Below are 19,873 nucleotides of genomic sequence, written 5' to 3' on the forward strand. Positions count from 1 at the left end.
CTCATGGCTGGCAGGACATCCCCGCATACCGGTCGTACAGGTCGACCAGCAAGGCAGGATACACCTCCATACCACCCTTGATAGTGGGCTGGTCCCAGCAGCTGGAGTCCATCTCTGCGGCTCGCGTCCTTCCACATCTCCGAGGATGGCAGCTCCATCATAGTAGACTCTCTTATCCTGGCACACCAGCCAGAATCCCTCATACACCACTGCAGCATCACCGCCATCATCTCCTCTTGAGCTAGGCAGCATTGCAGCATGGTCCCAGCATCTCAGCATCACAGCACGGCCGGATCACAGCAGCACACAGCACGGCCACATCATCGCAGCACGACTACAGCATCGGAGCACAGCTACAGCATCTCGGCATCACAGCACGGCCACAGCATCTCAACATCACAGCTCGGCCGCAGCATCTCAACATCACAGCATGGCCACAGCATCTCAGCACGGCCAAAGCATCACCTCACGGCTACAGCATCGCCGACAGCATCACAGCAGCCGACATCAGCAGTAGCAGGCTATGGTCAGTTGCTCGAGGTGAGGTGAGGTCACTTCAGGTCATCAACGGCAGGTGCGGTCACCCATCCCTGGCAACTGCGGGTAACTGGCGGTCTGTGGGTGATGGTCACAGAGTCTGGGTGATGCAGACAGACACCCACTACATTGGATGACAGACCAGGGCAGCAATACATCTACTGGGGCACGTCAACTGGGTGACTGGGCACATCAGGTGGATAATAATCATAGGCAGCTCTTCAGTGGGTGACAGTTGTGGGCTAGTCTTCCAAGGTGGGCTGGGTCTCGTTCCTCTGTAAATATTCAATTTCGGCCAGTAATTGCTTCCCCCAAAAGTCTCACGCAAACCTTCACACCTTCCACCATATATCTCAAACCAACACACAACTCCACCAAATATAATAATACAACCACACAATTACTCAGACCCACCGTCAAAAAAGGTCAGTTAAGGTCACTAGAATTATCTCACACAGATATTTACTTTAGCTTTACACACACAAGAAAAAAAAATGGTAGCAAATAGTAGCATAGCATAAGTATAACCGAGCAGCCAAAAGGACACATGGGACTGATTCCTATTATAAAAATAATAAGAATTACCACTGCTTAGACACCATGTCATGTAGGGGGGTAATGATTAGGGGAATATGGGGGTAAGGGAGTCAGTAAGCAGGGGACAGGCAGGCGAGGTGGTAGGAGAGATGATTAGCGGGGGTAGGTAATGTGAGGTCACTGGTGACTACACCTTCACCTCTCATACTCTACCCACCACACTACTCACCCTCTCACTACTTTAACTAAACATAAATAAATGGAGAAATGAGTAAATAACGGGGACAGTGAATATTACTATTCTACTCAAACACAGTTTATTATTAAGTCCTTGTACAATAATATATTTGGGAACAGGAGAACATTATTGTGGTTTAGACAAATGGGGTGGTACACATAAGCAGTGAGACAGGGAATACAATCAACTTAAAATGAATATAACTTACAATATGGTTCAAAGGACAGTTCATCACAAGAACTAAGCCACAGGTCCCAAGACCTACACAGCACGAGTACTGCGCCAAGCCAGTACTCTTGCCCATTGCCTCCGACAGTCTCCTCCAGAGACTTCAGCAGCCTTCTCCCGAGCCCTGCACCCAAGCAGCAGCTCCACTCGAAGTCTCTCTGCTCAGGAGCTCTGCACCCAGGCCAGAGCCCTGCAGGAATCTCCCTATTCAGCTGTTCCTTGGGCTTATATTGTCCCGAGAGCACCCCCCACAATGAGGTGTGCACACGTGGTGTTGATCTGACGCTGAGGTCTGACGCCGTCCAGAACAAAAGACCTCAGTCTTAAGTCATACCTCAGCAACAGAAGCCAATATGTATACGCAAATGGGGCAAGCTCTTCCGCTCAACCAATTACAGTTGGTGTCCCACAGGGAAGTGTCCTTGGCCCTCTTCTCTTTCTCCTATACATAAATGACCTACCAAATGCTTCGCAATTACTCAAACCCACACTTTTTGCAGGTGACACTACATACGTCTTCTCTCACCCGAGCCCAGTCACGCTAGCCAATACTGTAAACACCAAATTACAGAAAATATCTACCTGGATGAGGACTAACAAACTTACACTAAACATTGACAAAACCTACTTCATTCAGTTTGGTAACAGAGCTACAGATCTACCTCTTAACATAACGATAAACAGATCACCTATCACAAAGCTAACAGAGGGAAAATTCTTAGGAATCCACCTTGATAATAGACTCAAATTTCATACACATATACAACAAATTTCTAAGAAAATTTCCAAGACTGTAGGCATACTATCGAAGATACGGTACTATGTTCCACAGTCAGCCCTCCTTGCCCTTTATCACTCTCTTATTTACCCCTATCTCACATATGGAATTTGTGCATGGGGCTCAACAACAATTAACCATCTCAGACCACTAATTACCCAACAAAAGGCTGCAGTTAGAATGATAACAAATTCTCACTACAAGCAGCACACTCCACCAATATTCAACACTCAACCTACTCACCATACAAAACATTCATACTTATTCCTGCACCTATTACATACACAGAACACTTAACTCTGATATTAACCCTCCCCTCAAACATCTCCTTACCAACCTCAACAGAACACATGACCATAACACAAGGCACAGATCACTCTTTGATGTTCCTCGTGTCCATCTCACGCTATGCAAAAACTCAATGCACATAAAAGGCCCTAAAATCTGGAATTCATTACCTGTAAATATAAAAGAAACACTACCTGTTTATAAATTCAAGTCTCTTCTCAAAGATCACTTACTCACTCAAAACCAAATAAATACTGAATAACTGAACCTTATAAATTGTATATCCTATATGTTACTCACAATTATATCACACAAATGTTAAATCCAGGACCTAATCTAACTTTGTTATTTTTTTTAAATACACTACCTAACAGAATACTCCATTCGACTGAATGTACAGCAATGCATGCAACCATATGACCTGTCTTTGTAATACTCATTTGTGCTTTATAGTTATCTGTTTATAATAATGTTTTATCACTGATTTCATCATTGCTTAGTTAATCTTAAGTTAATTTTAAGCCAGCCCGTAATGCTATGCATATAAGTGGCTTTGGCATGCTGCTCTTACCTGTATTTTTTTGTACCTCTGTATATATGCTAAAATTACTAAATAAATAAATAAATATGTAACGTGGGTAAGGGTGAGAAATGTACCCTTTGAGGCCTCGGAATATGATGTGGCGGTATTCCATAGATATGGCGGAACTGGGAGTGTGGAAGGATGGGCCTTATATGGGGCTGCCAGAGGGATCCTTCACCCTGAAGATGACATTGAGACAGCCTATACCGTCGTACGTTTTGATGGAAGAGTTCAGAACCCAGGTTTATGTATACTATGCAGGACAATGCAAGACATACACAAATAACCCGCACATAAAAGAGAGAAGTTTACGACGACGTTTCGGTCCGACTTGGGCCATTTACAAAGTCACACTAACCAGAAGTGGAGCAAGACGGCTATATATAGGCAGGAAGAGGTGGTGGTGGTAGTAGTAGTAGTAGTACAAGAATGGTATATAATACCGACAAGATGAAATTAAGACACATGCACAACACCCGGGCATCTCCGTCGTAGACGCTTTGCCATCCAGCCAGACAGCAGGACATGTAGGCTGTGCGGTTCTTACGACCATATGGCGGCCCAATGTCATCGACAGCAGGGACAGAGGGAACAGGCACCAACAACGGTGGAACAACAGCTGGGCGCTTTGGTACTTAGGACAGGTGAAGCTGAAAGGTAGGCATCTGGAAGTTGGAGTGAGGAAGTCGACAGAGCAGAGTCGGAGATGGGATCGTGCGCCACGTTACCTGTGGGAACGGTGCCTGAGCAGACATCTATGGAGGCGATTGTTGGCAGGAGTGACTTGCAAAAGGATGGACTGATGGACGAGGTCTTGAAAGACTTCCTGGGTGAGGTGGAAGACAGTCAAGAAGGGGAGAAGGACGGGAGGGCATTGGTGGGGCAGCAGCTGCCCCGGAGTGTGAGGAGACCCTGTGCAACGAGGGTAAGCAGCACACGGTGGTGGTTGAGGTGCACCAGGAGGACATGGATGCTGAGGCACCGTGTGGAGATGGAGGCTCACGTAAACGAGCAGCTGGGACATCGGATATGGATGACGTCTTAACGCCTGGGCAGAGATCTGGAAAGAAATCTTGGAAGAACATGCTAGATCTCCCGGAGAATGGTGGTAATGGTACTGTGGTGCTGAAAGGGTCAAAGGAAAAGGGGGGGATTGGGGGTCTGGATAGACTGGGTGCCAAACGTGGCTATAGTCAGCAGCCAAGTCTTTCGAGTAACCTTCCAAGGCAGCGGGGGAAGCCGCCTTTACTATAATAATTCAAGGTGGTCACTATTAGTGTTAACGGCCTGAGAGCTGAGGTTAAGAGGGTGTGGATGGAATGGTTTTTGAGGAGATTTGATGTGGATATTTGTTTCATACAGGAGCATAATTACAAGGTTAGATGTGAGTTGCGTTTGAAGGGATATAAGTTGTATGTGAGTGGATCAGCGAGGTTAAAAGGGGGGTAGCTGTGGCAGTGAAGGAAACCAGTCCCTTGCGTGTGTTGGGGTGGGAGGGTGGTGTGGGTAGAGGGAGAGTGGGGTGAGACAAGGGTTTGTTTTATAGGAGTATACATGCCGGCGGACGGCAATGCAAAAGTTAAGGAATCTTTCGTGAGGGATGTTTTGCTTTTTTATTTGAGGGGATTGCCTTTAGTCATTGTGATAGGAGGGGATTGGAATTGTGTCATACGACAGGGTGATGTGGAACCGAGGGGGGCAGGGTGTGTGTTGGGCTTTTTACGCAATGTGTTGGGAGATGTGGGAGTTTTAGATGTAGTGGGGAGGGATGGTTGGAGGGTTGAGTATATGTTTCTACGAAGGGGTTATGCTGCACGACTGGATAGGCTCTGCATCTGAAGCATTATGCGTTCTGGGAGTTAGGACTTTTGAAATGGGGTTTTCTGACCATAGGGCGGTTATTGCAGATCTTGACTGGGAGGGTATGGTTAGGATATACACTGGTTATTGGAAATTAAATGCGAGACTCGTGATGGGGGACGGGGTGTGTGGTGCTTTTGGGGAATGGTGGCACTGTTTTTGGGGATCAAGGGAAGTGGGGCCGTGTGTCTTGGAATGGTGGGAGAAGAGAGCTAAGCCGGGTATTGCTGGATTCTTTAAAAATAGGGAACGGGAAGAGGCCAGGTGGAGGTATGGGTTACAGAATTATTTGGAATGTCAGCTGAACGAGTGTTATGAGGAGGGAGGGGGGCGCAGCATGGGACCGTGGAGCAACTTAGAGGTAGATTGGTGAAAAAACATAATGACAGATTTGATTCCCTGCGTGTGAGGGCGGGATTGGAAGCTCTATTGTGGGGGGATAAACCTTCAGGAAGTGTTTTGAGACGTTTTAGGGTCAGGCAGAAGGAGTCAACTATTTTGCAATTGGAGGTGAGTGAGGATGTGGGTGGATATCATAAGGGTCAGGTGCTTACTACTACAGAAGGCATGAGTAATTATGCTGATTTCTGGTTTCGAGAGAAATGGAGACAGGGTGAAGTGGGCGATGCTTTTGAGGAAATGTTGAGGGTGGGGAGTGGGTTAGGGCAGAAAGGGGAGGAGGGGATGGAGATGGAAGGAGAGATTACCGTGGGGAAAGTTGAGGAGGCAGTGTTCAACATGAGTACTGGCAAAGCGCTGGGCATAGATGGTGTTTCAAATGATTTTTATAGAGTCCACTGGGAGCATATTAATACTTGTCTGGTGGGGGTTATGAACTGCATGCTACAGGAGGGCAAGCTAGGTCAGACACAAAGTATGGGAGTGGTTGTATTGGTTCGCAAAAAGCAAGCGGGGAGAGACTTAAGTGCGTATACAGCTATTTCACTAATGTGTTCTGACTACAAGATTTTTGCAAAGATATTAGGTAATAGGATGAAGAAGGTGATAGGTGAGGTTATACATAGGGGTCAGATGGGTATACCAGGAAGAAGTATGAGAGTTGGGCATGGGCCCATAAGGGACTTTTTGGAGGGTTGCGAGGGGGAGGACTTTTGGGTATTGATTGGGAGAATGCGTATGACTGTGTGGATAGAAAATTTTTCAGGGCTTGTTTGTTGCGTCTGGGGTTTGGAATGGGGGTGGCGCGGTGGGTCGATACGCTATACTCCTCGGCTATGGTAAGGGCTCATGTTAGTGGCAGATTGGGAAGGCAGGTTAAAATGGAGAGGGGATTGAGGCAGGGGTGCCCTCTTTCTCAAATTCTGTTTGTGTGCATGCAGCATCCATTCTATGGGCTCGTTGAGGGGGTGGGGACGATAAATGGGGAGAGGGATGGGTGCTTAGGTATTGTGGGGTATGTGGATGACACCAGTATCCTGATAGAAGGGGTGGAGGGATTACGTACGGTGGGGAGGGTGTTGGAACTATTTGGGGAGGCGTCTTGCATGAGAGTAAATAGGGCGAAATCGTGGTTTACTGGAGGTAGGTTCTTGGGTGGGGGGGGCTTGGGGTTGGAGTTTGGATGGGCAGTGGTGGATAGGCTAAAGATTTGTGGAGTTTTATACAAGGTAGATGCACAGGAGTCTAGACAGGTAAACTCAGAGTGGGTGGTGGAGAAAGCAGTGAGTAAGTTACAAGGTTTAAGGCAGGAGATGTCACATTACAGCAGAGGGCGGTAATATTTAATTCATTGGTTTATAGTAAGGTTTGGGGTATAACGGAAGTGTATCCTTTGAGGGCACAGGACGTACAGGAAATACAGAGACGGGCTTTACGTTATGTTTGGGGTTTTGGGAGGGTATGGCTGAGCAAGGTGGTGGTGATGTCGAATGTGTGCAGAGGGGGAGTGGGCCTTTTAGCTTTGGGGGCCGAGGGTGAAAGCCCTATATGTAAAACAGAGATTCGTCAGGGCTGGAGGAGAAAGAGGAGTTAGAGTGGGGATGGCGATGGGGGATGTGCGGAGATGGTGGGGAGGTAAAGAGTTAATCGAACGAGAAGATATGCTGAGGGTTTTGTTATTGGTTAAAGAGGTGGTGCGACTTTAAGTGGGGCATTTGGTATTGTTGAGTAGGACGGAAATCCTGCAGGGAGTATCGGTCTATCCATTGTATGATTGGGGGACGATATGAGAAGACTTCCAAAGGCTTAGGTTAATGCCTAGTGTAAGAGAGTTAGTATACAGATTCATGATGGGGATCCTAGCTTCGAAATCAGTTTTGAGTTTAATGGGTTTGGTGCAGTAACCGTCCTGCAGCCAGTGTGGTGAGCTGGAAACAGCATTTCATGCGGTTTATTTTTGTGAAGCATTGAGGGAGGTACGGTTGTGGTTGGCGAGGGTTTTTTGTCTGCTGGGTGGGGGTAATGTAGCGACCCTGAGAGCTTTAACATTAGAGGTGAAAGGGGTATCAAGGGAGGTAAAAAGTGCAATCATGTATGTGGTAGCTGATTTTCTGTATATTTCCTGGGGAATGAGAGAGGCTGAGGGTAGGATTCGAATTAAGGCAATTGCGGTGCGAATATATAGGACTGCTGGTAGGAACAAACTTATTTATCGGGGTCAGTGGGGAGTTTGTTTTCCTGAGAACTACCGTGAGCTTACGGTCAGTCGTCTCCTGCAATTTGCGCAGTGATAACCACGTAGGGGACTGGTTTCCTTTGGTAGTCAGTTTTTCAAGGGTTTTAGGTGGTGTTGGTGTGTATGGGGACGTTTTTAGCATATGAGAGGGTAGGTGGTATGGAGTGTATGGGATTATGGTAGGGTGATAACTTGCCTGATTCCAGTGTAAAAGGTTTTTTTTTTTGTTTAAGAATGTATAATTCAAGGCATTGTTAAAAATTTAGGAGGTTTATCATGCTAAGTTACATACGGTATACAAGTCTAGAGATTGGTTGATACCAATGTTATAGTGTGTATGTTAACATCAGCGAGACTGCGTTATTGGTGGTCCTTTGGTGGCCATTGTTTAGGCCTACTGTATAATGTTTTTTTGTATAATTACGACTAAAAAGTGTTGTGTTGTTTCTGTGTTCAAGGTTTATAGATAATATTTAAATTTGTATTTACATAGCTTGTTTTTTAACACTTTGTGTAATAGTACAACTTTTAGTTGTTGTTGCAGGAATGGCACAAGAACACGTGTGTTCAAGTGTGAAAGGCTTTGGTTATGGAGGTGCATGTGTGTAAATGGTAGTGTGTGGTGTGAAAGTAATATTCTCAAAGATAAGAAAGCTCCCTGTGTTTGGCATTATTATGAGGAAATCAAGATAAGATGTAAAGTAAAATGGTGCCTAGGGTTAAATTATCTTTATGGCTTAGTTCATAATATACCAGATGAACAATTTAGTGGTGATTCTATTCTATTCTATTCTATTTGATTCGCCGGTATGGTATCCCAGCGCGGGTCTCTTCCATTGGCTCCCCGGGTAGGGAAGTGTCGTTTATCTTTTCTTGCACATACGTGGCAGTTCTTCAGCGGGAAGGGGTGGGTACCTCACCGGCTCTATGGCCAGATGACGTACCAAACGTTAGTGTGCACTAACGGCAGCTGGTGTGCAGTGCAATGGAGGCCCAAAGCAGGCCCTCACAGCGACTTCAGCAGGGGGGGGATGACGTGCAATGACTGGAAGTAAAGTATCCAAGTCCCTGATGGCTAAGTACACAAGATGTGCTGCCTCATCCTCTTGGGCCTGCCCCACTGGGGTCATTGGGAAGTGTCTACGGCGAAGGGGCATCGTAGCCGGGTAGTCTAACAGGTAGTGCACCAAGGGCTTCGGAACCATTTGGTCACAATGGGCACAGAGCTCCTCTCGTGCCCATTCAACAATCCGCGAAGTGGTGGGATACCCTAAGCATAGGCGGTAGATATGCACCCTCAGTTCTCTGGACTGTGTCCGAATACTTGGAGGGGGCGCCCTGTGGGTCGCCCTGACATACCAGTGGAGGCTCCGTGAGTCCCCTGGGTCAGGGAGTGGGCGCCTGGCCGCACCGGCAGCCCACAGCGCAATCTGGCTGAGGCTGATGGAGATTGCAGCACGTGGCTGTGCCTCGAGGGTTTCAGTCCTAGCAACCTCATCTGCAGCATCATTACCAGGGATACCCACATGGCTCGGGATCCAGTTGATGGTGGCCCTGCGACCCTGGGCCATGAGAGTCTGCAGGTCACCCCGGATGGATGTGATTAAGTGTATGTTGTCCTTTGGCTCTCTGTGCATAATTGCTTGGATCGCTGCCTTGGAATCAATGTGGATGACGGGGGGCTGCTGATGGACTGCAGGAGCATGCTGCAGAGCTTGTTGGATGGCAAAGAGTTCAGCCTGGAGGATGGTGCAATGGTCTGGGAGGCGCCAACCTGCTGTCAGATTGCTGTGGAATATCCCAGCAGCTGTGTGGCCTGCCACTGGGTCTCTGGAGCCATCAGTGTAATATGGCATACACCCTGGGCCTTCCGCACCCACAATGCTAGCCGAGGCAAATCGTTGCAGAATGTCCTGGGTGCAATGCCTCTTGCTGTCTGGTAGGGTCGTCCAGTGCACTGCCAACAGCTCTGGTGCCCAAGGGGGTGGCACCATGTAGTTCGCTGCCAGTCTGTCGCAGCCTCCCACCTGGAGCAATGTCATGGGCAGGAGCTTCCGTGTGGCAACTGCTACCGACCAAATTCATCAGCGGCCGGGATGCACTGGAATGACCTGTCCCTGGCGGACCCGTAAATCCCTCATCAGTTTGTCAGCCCCTGGGAGTCGGAGATACTTTGCGATCCTCTTGGCAGCTACCAGTTGGATCCTGTCTTCAAGGGGGTGCAGCTGTGCCTCAAGGTTCAGAGCCACTGCATTGGCCCACCTAGGAGCCCCCAGCATGGCCCGTACAGCTGTGTTCTGGATCACACAGAGGGATTTGATGTTTGTGGGTCTGGCGTGAACTAGAGCAAGTGCCCCATAGTCAATGAGGGAGCGTATTGCCTGGATGTAGAACAACCTCATGACCTCGAGGCTGGCCCCAACCCTAGGGATGGCCATGGCACTCAATGCCCTGACCCTCTGCAGAGCCCTCTCTTTAATGTGGTGTACATGTTTCTGGAAGGTGAGGCGCCTGTCAATGTAGATGCCAAGGTACCTATAACTGTGAACCCACTCCAGGTCGATGCCCAGGACCCACAGCCTCTGACTGGGTACCCTGGTGTGAAGGATCATGGCTTTGGATTTTGCCGCAGATATCTTGAACCCCAAGTGACAGCAAGTGGAAGCCAGCAGATCGAGGTCCTTCTGGGCATGCTGCAAAAGCCGGCGCTTCCTAGGTACGACAAGTGGCAGGTCATTGGCATAGCTAAGGAGGAAGGTGCCTCTGGAGAAAGGCAGGTGCACCAGCTGGTGCATCAGTACATTGAACAGGGTGGGACTCAGCACCCCGCCTTGTGGAGTGCTGTTGTCCAGGGTCTTGAGAGAAGAGGCATGCCCCTGGAAGCATACCTAGGCCCGCCTGTCCTGGAGATAGGAACGAAGCCATGAAAGCAGCCTGCCTTTAATCCCCCTGCGGGCCAAGAGTGAGAGGATGGCAGGTGTACTGGCTAGTTCAAAAGCTTTCTCGAGGTCAAGAAAGGCAACAATGTGGGCTTGGGCGTCTGACCCAATGCCAGCCAGTAGAGTGGTAAGGCTTTCGAAAGTGCCCACTCCTCTGGTGAAGCCATAGAGGTGTTTATGAGGAGGGCCAAGCTTCCACCTCAGGTGCTCCAAAACCGTCCTTTCAGACACCTTCGAGATGCAACTGGTGAGGGAGATAGGTCGCACACTGCCAGGATCCCCAAGCTTAGGAATCGGTATGATGTCAGCCTCCTTCCATACGACAGGGAGTTTGCCAGCTCGCCAAGTCCGGTTGACGACCCCTAGGACAGCTGCATGTCCAGAATGGCCAGACTGAGTGATCATGCCATAGGTGATACCATTATGCCCCGGTGCAGTGTCCCAATGAGATGTGAAGGCTGCCTGGAGCTCCTGGTCGGTGAAGTCTTCATCCGTGACGTCCTTAGCCTGGCATGCCGCTTGGATCACCATCATCCTTCTAGGAAGGAGGGTGGCTTGGAGGTCCCGGAGATCTGGAGGCAGTTGAGCCATGGCCGCTCTGGAGGTGAAAAGGTCCACCAGACGCTCTGCCTCCGTTGCAGGGTCTGGGTGCAACCGAGCCACACTGCGACACTGCCCAGTGGCCAATCGTAACTTGGTCCAAATCTCAGATAAAGCAGAGGAGTAGCTGAGGGAGGCACACCACTCGAACCATTTAGCCTGCCGGACCCTGTGTGAGACATGGCGTGCATGCCGCACCAGTGGTGATTAAAAAACTCTCATGTATAGTAAAATTTCTGTTTTCTTTTTTTTAGGGAAATGTAATGGAACGTAAATACTTTTTGGGGTGGTAAAATACTTCATTTTCAAAACAGTAATGTAACATCTGATGAACGTTAGTAAAAGTTTGTATATATGCCAATCTGTTGGTGATACTAGCTGGACTCCAAGGCATTGGTCCAGTGTGGGTAGATTGGTAAAGCACTGCATACCTTGTTCCAAGGTGCGTAGGTTCGAGTCTCCTTCAGCCAGAGATCAGTGTTTGTGTATATTTCGCCTGCTCTTGCGAATTCCTTTTATTATTAATATCTCTAGTAAGGCTGATGCATGCAGGGGATGAGATGAAAAACTGTAAGCCTTCTCCCTGAAAGCTGGCTGCCTTGGATCAAAGTCTAGCGCAAGCTGGACTCCAAGGTATTGGTCCAGTGTAGGTAGATTGGTAAAGCACTGCATACCTTGTTCCAACGTTCGAGTCTCCTTCAGCCAGAGATCAGTGTTTATATATATACATTTATGTATAGGAGAAAGAGAAGAGGGCCAAGGACACTTCCCTGTGGGACACCAACTGTAATTGGTTGAACGGAAGAGCTTGCCCCATTTGCGTATACATATTGGCTTCTGTTGCTGAGGTATGACTTGAGGTAGTTGAGGGAGTGCCCTCTAATACCATAGTGTGACAATTTTACGTGGAGCAAGTCATGGTCAACTGTATCAAAAGCTTTACGTAAGTCAATGAAGATCCCCAGTGGGACTTCTTTTTCTCTATTGCAGTGTATATATGTTCTAGCATGTGTATAATAGCATCATTAGTATTTTTATTAGGCCTGAATCCAAATTGGCAGGGGTTGAGAATGTTTTGGGAGACGAGGTAGGAGTAGATTCGTTTATGAATTAATTTTTCGAAGATTTTTGAGAGAGGGTGTAAATTGGATATTGGCCTATAGTTATTCAACTCTGTTTGGTCTCCTCCTTTATGGATCGGGGTGACCCTTGCTATTTTGAGAGCTGTAGGGAAGGTGGAGGATTCAATGGATTTGTTAAAGAGTGTTGCAGTGATTGGTGATAGTACTTGTGACACTTTTTTGTATATAAAGGGTGGTAAGGTATTTAAATCTCCTGCCTTGTTTTTTAGTGCGTTGATAATAAGGGAGACTTCGTATGGGTTAGTCGGAGCTAGGAACAGTGTGTTCGGGTAGTTGCCAGTGAGGTAGTCATTTGGTGGGGTATCTGAGCTTGGGATTTTATTGGCAAGGTTTTGTCCTATAGTGGAGAAGAAATCATTGAGTCTGTTTGCTGTTTCTGTTGGTGGGAGTTGGGGTTCATCTGCTAATTTTATTTCGCTATTTCGTGATATCTTTTTTGTTCCCAGAATTTCTGATAGGGTCTTCCAGGTCTTTTTTATATCACCTCGTAAGTTGGATAATCTGTTCTCATAATACAGTTTTTTTGCCCTTCTTATCAGGCTGGTTAGGATTGACGAGTAACGTTTTGTTTGGTCTCTGGTTATGTGACCCATTCTGTACTGTTTTTCATATCGGTGTTTTGTATTTATGGATTTGAGAATGCTGGGTGTTAGCCAGGGACTGTTCAGTCTCTTAGCTGTCATCTGTTTAGTTTTTTTAGGGCAGTGCTTGTTATAGAGGTATTGGGTCTTTTTTAGAAAATTATTAAAACATTCGTCAATATCTGTATAGATTTCTAGCTCAGTGTGCCAGTCAATGTTTGTTACTGCTGTTGTGAAGTTATTAATGGCTGCCTCATTGTGAAGTCTGAAGGTGACTTCAGTAGTGTCTTGGGGTATTTTACCAAGAGTTGTTATGAGGAAAGTAGGGTAGTGGTCTGTGGTATTATCTGTAATTATGCCTGATTTTAAAGGGGATATGGTGTTGGTCCAGATGTGGTCAAGTAGGGAAACACTAGTCTCTGTAACTCTTGTAGGTTTTGTTACTGTTGGTAGCAACATACAGTTACTCATTGTGTTTGTGAATTCAGTAACGTGTGGGTCCTGGTCTTGCAGGAGATTTATATTGAAGTCACCTGAGAGTAGTAAGTGATCTTTGTTCATGCGTGCATCAGTTATCATACTTCCTAGGTTTTGACTAAATTGGCTAATGTTTGATTGTGGAACTCTGTAGATGTTTATCACTGTGAGAGGTTTTTGTAGGTATTTGGATTTGAATTTAGCTGTTATATATTCCCCATGTTCATCCCTTGTGCAAGTATTAGTGATACATTCTAGTTGGTCTGAGTAGTATATAGCTGTGCCACCCCCTTGTTGGTTTGGCCTACAGTTGTGTATGGCTGTGTAAACAGGAATGGCATAGACATCTGTAGTATCAGGCTTTGGCCAGGTTTCAGTTAGTGTAATGATGGACATATTGGCATGCAAGGAATTTAGTAATGCTAGGAGGTCATCGTAATGCTTGCTTAAAGATCTGATATTGTAGTTAAAGATAGTTATGTTGTTGTTGGCTCTGAGAAGTGCCTTTGATTGTTCTGCTGTGTAGTAATTACAGTAACTGTTTGAATCATTTAAGTCATTAAATAAGAGGTTGGTATCAGGATCAATGCTTGTAATCATAAGATTTGTAGTGAATCTATAGTTAGAATTAAGTATAAAACAAAGTAAATATTCTAAAGCTAAAAAAATAGCACCTGAATTATTTAACAAATGTAAAAATAATGAGCTAAGGTAGTTTTTTAAAGCTAAAATAAAGGAGACAATATAAAAGGGACTAAAATAATTTGTGGTGAACAAATAAAGTGATGATCAAATAATGGAGCTTGGGAATATGATAGTAGGTAGTACTTTAAAGGTAATTCTTTAAAGTTAGAATTATAATATAAAATTATAATATAAAAGGGACTAATATAAGTTGTGGTGAACAATAAAGTGGTAATCAAATAATTGCACTAAGGTCTAATATAATGACTTTTGTGGAGTCTATGTTTAGAGCTAGAATGAGCTATAGTACAACTAGATTTAATCTAATAATATAACAATACAAATTAAAAATAGCACCAGTCTCTCACTAGTAATTGCAATATGGCCTAATATAATGAATTTGGTATTGACTATAGTACAACTGAGTTTAATCTAATAATATAAAAAAGGCACAAGACTCTCAATTGTAATTGCACTAAGGTCTTATATAAGTTGTTTACAAGAATTAGAGTATAACTAGATTTAAATTGACACGATAAAATATACAAGTTAAGGTAGCAAAAGAATAAAAAAAGTAGAAAAAAAATATATGAGGCAGTTGGTACTAGTTAGCAAAAGATAGTTAAGGGCCTTAAACAATAATATAATTGAAATATACACTAATTGCACACACAATATAGTCACTAAGATATGAAAACAATCTTAGAGTAGGAATTATAATATAAACTTATAATATAAAAATACAAATTGAAATGGTACTTGCAATTGCACTAGAGTCTGGTATAGGTTGTTGACAAGATCAAGAGTATAACTAGATTTAAATTGACAAAATATAATTCACAATTAAAGTACCAAAAGAATAATAGTAAAAAATAACAAGGGTTATAATATGATAGTAAGATGGTAGACAGGTAGACAGGTACACAGGTACACAGGTACAAAGGATAATATAAAGGTTGGAGTTGAATATACAAACTTGAAAATTTGGCAACAAAATGTTATGGAAAGTATAAAATAATGTTTAATGTACAAAAGTAAAATTGACTGGTAGTAAATATGGTGTTTAATAAAATTTTAGTAAGTAATAATGATTACAAAAAAGTGAAAAAGTAATGTTTATTTCATTCAATATTGCACTGGTAGTTATACTAGAGGTTATATGGCAGTACAAGGTAATTAAGAGCTCTCTAAGATAGTAAATGTGGTATTAAAACAGGTAAAGGTAATTAGACAAGCAATGGTTATTAAATGTCAAAAATGTTAAGAGTAAATTGAAATTATAGTAAAAAATGATAATTATTAATTTTAGTAAGTAATATCAATTGATAGTATTTAAAAAAAATATGAGGTAGTAATATGGACAGAGAAAGTATCAATTCAGCTAATGTTTAAGCAAACAATAGTAAATAAGAAAATTACATAAGGTGACTTATGCTTACTAGTAAAATCACAAAATGAGGTAGTTGATTATTTAATTACTAAGAGATTGTACAATGAAATTTGAACAATAATGGAGCAAAACATACACTACACTACGTAGGCTTTTAGGTTGGACATTGTTTAGTTATTCTCTGTAAGATTAGTATCCCTGAGAAATCGTGATAGATCATTCTCGTTCGTTATTGTGTACAGTTGATCTACATTTGTTTTCCTAACAAGAATTTTCCCATCTCGTGTGAAGCATTGGTGTATTGTGTCATTATTCTCCCGCTTAAGTTTTCTGACTATACAGGAGGTTCTGACGTTTTTTGGTAAGACACTCGTTTATGTATACCTCTTTCTTTACTTTAATAGATGCAATAATTAAGTCTTTTTTCCTGTCATGTGAGTGGAATCTAAGCACAACACTTTTTCTACCATGGGTCCTAGTAACCTGGCTTCTTTTATTTTTGACTCTGGTACAATAACACTTGTTTGGTCCTTTATGATCAGCAGAGTAATTTCTTTACTGTTTGTTTGGTTCATATCACTGGGAAAAAGTGGACTGTTAACTATTACTGCGTCCGATAGTTTATCTTGCTCTGTTTTATCTTCTTGGAGAGCAAAGTAGTCACTGAACTGGTTATCTAAGTTGTTCTTCCATTCTTTTACTGCTTCTTCAACCTTTGTATTAAGAGATATTATTTATTGGGTATGGCTATCTATGACTATTTGGATGGTCTTGTCACAGTTAGTCATTCCTGGTGTTGATAACTTTTGTTCAAGACTGAGGATTTTGTTCTCGAGTTGTGTCATCCTGGTGTCTTGTTTTGTTAGCGTCTCTCGAAGATTCATATTTTCAATAACTAAGTTGGAGATGCATGTTTTTAGGGTATCTGGATCGTTGGTCATACCTGAGAGACTACTTGGTAGGTTGAATCCGGGGAAGAGAGGGGAGGATGGGCTGGTGGCAGCCATGTTTGTTGTTATTGTTGTGGTGTCGCCTTGAGCGGTGGTGAGTGGGGTGGTTGCTGGGCCGGCGCCCTCCTGGCTACACTTGTTGAATAGTTGATTTTTCGGTGTTTTCTTGCTGGCCTTGGTGCTTTTTCCTCTTAGATTGCGCCTCATAATACTACAGGAATTGTTGTAGTTAAGAAGAAGTTGTAGTTATACAAAGCTTAGGGTTACGTTGTTCGGCAGTCTTCCTTTGATCTCTATTATTTTCGATTTGTAGGTTTCACTGTTGGTAATCTTTGGTCATTCTGGGTGCTACGTTGGGTAGTGCAGTTTTGCTTGAAACTAGGTCATCATTAGGAGCATTGGTAGCTCTGATAGTTGGAGAAAAGTACGGAGCTTGGAAGTCGCTGCTGCCGCTGCCGCTGAAAGTTAAGACACCTTGACATAGCTTGATACCTCATGTAGGCAGACCTCCGCTGCAGAATTAACGGTCATTCGGTCATTCTCTTCTCTTGAAACGCGTCGACTATGCTGGAGTAAAACCCAGCACTCGTGAACTTGATGAATATCCTCGTCACTCCTTTCACTGCAACACCATACAGCTCCTCATTTGGTATGCCATACACATCGCGGATGATACTAGGCAGAAGCACCTGCATTGTAGAACTGCTAAGTGTTCTGCGGACCAGCTCCACACGACCGTGTTTACACGGCGTCCATGTCTGTCCGCCATAATGGGCACTAAGGTACACCAACCGCCACCAGGGGACAACAGTGGCAAGCTCAGAATGCGTCCTCTCTCCCCAGAGGTCGAGAGACGAATGGATTAATATTAATGAAAAAATATATCTTTAAACGTATAAGAGAAAATTTCAGAATGAGTTCTTGCTAATTGACCAGTTTTACATATTCGGCACGACATATATATATATATATATATATATATATATATATATATATATATATATATATATATATATATATATATATATATATATATATATATATATATATATATATGCAGTAAGATCACAGTAAACAGGTGATTTTAGAATATGCAAAACAACCACTGTGAAAGAATAGAGAAATTCCAAGCGCTTTCGTGACTACTCACATTATCAAGGAACAATGAAAGTAAAGCATCAAAGGAGAGTATATAAAGGGGTAGCCCACACCTCACTATCAGATCCCACAACACCTGATGCAAGACAGCAGGCCCACCGGCTGAACTAGACAGGTCCTTCACACAACCCACCAACAAACTATTCTACCCAAGAAATAAGAATTTTAAAAAAATATTATTTGTCTAATGTATTATTAAATTCTTTCCAAATTCTATTAATTATAAATGAAACTAATTTATATAAACCAAAGGAAATATTCATATTATTGTCAAAACTGCTTTTTATGAAACAAGATTCAATTATATTCCTGTCGACCATGGACTTGCTTGATACTACTTTCTCAACTTTTTGAAAATCAATTGGATGGTTAGAATCTCTTACATGAATAAATAGAGCATTGGAATCTTGTCCAGTTCTAATGCTATATTTATGTTGTTTTAATCTTAGTTCGAGATTTTTACCAGTTTACCGTAATAAACTTTATTGCAAATTTTACAAGGAATCTTATAGACACATCCATCAGCATTTTGGGGGGAATTCTTTACCAAAAGTTTTTTTTACTGTATCAAGATTTTTAATTACAACTTTAATATTAAAAGTCTTAAGAAGAGAAGGCATATCAACCAAGTTTTCATGGTAAGGGAGAACCAACATATTTTTAGTTGAATAAGGCTGGTTGTTCCTTTTTGGATTGTAAAAAGTATTTCTAGCAACTTGAAAAGATTTATCAATTACATTTCTTGGGTATTTCAAATCATTACCTATTTCATAAATTTTGGATATTTCCTCATCTATGAACTCTGGACTACAAATACGTAAAGCTCTCAAAAACATTGATGAGAAAACAGACAGTTTAAATCTATCTTGATGGGAAGAATAATAGTGGACATAGGAACAGTTATTTGTAGGTTTTCTGTAAATTTTAAATTTGAATTCATTATTACCCTTAATATATATATATATATATATATATATATATATATATATATATATATATATATATATATATATATATATATATATATATATATATATATATATATATATATATATATATATATATATATATATATATATATATATATATATATATAATGTGTGTGTGCGGCTACTCGAAGAAAATGCATCGACAGCAATATTTATTTCAAACTACACATTAGAGAGACATGTTTAGATATCAGGTGATGGAAATATGTACTTATGAACTATACTTCTTCTTTCTTGACAAATATCCAGTTTTAGAGTTAGATATCGTCAGTGTTTGTCCGTTTCTTTGAATTCTGTCTCGTATTAAATGATTTGAAATTAAGTGGAGGCAGTGAATTTTCTTACCTTCTAGTATCCACTCTATTTTAAACTAGACATAGTTAAACGCCCTCCTTTTTATAAGAACATAAGAAAGAAGGAACACTGCAGCAGGCCTACTGGCCCATTCGAGGCAGGTTCAATTCTCCTACCGGCTTAATCCAATGCCTAATTGGAAAAAATTACTCCAGCAAAATCTATCAAAATAAATCGCGTTTATTTTGATACATTTTGCTTAATAACCCATTAACAAAATGTAAGACAGTCCCAAAAGTTCAGACAAGGATGAACTAAACTGCTCACCTTACTATCTTTAAATATTTTTAAATAGACAGGATCGGTATTTTGTTCGAAAAATTGGCGTGATGCTCCTTGTACACGTTTAAAGCCCCACGACCAGTTATTTCGCTTCAGAATGTCTTCAAATGAGTTGATGAGTTCTGTCTTGCCCTGGACGGAAAGATGCGCTATGAGGGAAGATCTGTATGCTGTGCCCAAGACCAGGCATGATAACAGCCACCAACCCACCAACATCTGTACGTAATTAGAGAAAAAAAATTTAGTTTGTCGTCTTAATTATTTACTCAGATACACCGCACTACTGTAATCTGTTTTCTATATTTTCATCCGATGACAAACTGTTATTCACAGATTCATCAGCACTGTTGAAACTTCCTTTTCCTCATCTGCTCTTTGATTTATTTCATCCTTCAAGGATCCAACTGGCGATATATCTGCCCCAGGTATCTCTATAACCCACTTCCTTCATACTTCTCCCTTCCAGGTTCATCTTTAACCGTTTGTTCCCTTACACATTTTCCTCACCACTTTGCTCTTGTTTTTTATACAACACCAATTTTTTAACCTGTTTTTCTTTTCTGTTTAGAGTCATCCACCAACTGAGACTCAGTGAAAGTTTTTACACAGCTCTCATCTCATTCCAGTGAGATTAAGAGATTAT

The 19,873-nt window shown here is 42.8% G+C and overlaps 1 protein-coding gene across 1 annotated transcript in view; it reads right to left on the reverse strand.

The window, feature by feature from the left end:
* The window catches only part of LOC138853665 (uncharacterized), a 30,618-nt gene that overhangs the window by 5,751 nt on the left and 4,994 nt on the right, over positions 1-19,873 (reverse strand). The window contains exon 8 of the mRNA XM_070091714.1: positions 19,216-19,446. Coding sequence (XP_069947815.1) covers positions 19,216-19,446 — 231 coding nt within the window. The remainder of the gene's footprint in view (positions 1-19,215; positions 19,447-19,873) is intronic.

This window comes from Cherax quadricarinatus, chromosome 37, assembly GCF_038502225.1.
Source record: "Cherax quadricarinatus isolate ZL_2023a chromosome 37, ASM3850222v1, whole genome shotgun sequence".
In the NCBI taxonomy this organism is placed as follows: Eukaryota; Metazoa; Arthropoda; class Malacostraca; order Decapoda; family Parastacidae; genus Cherax; species Cherax quadricarinatus.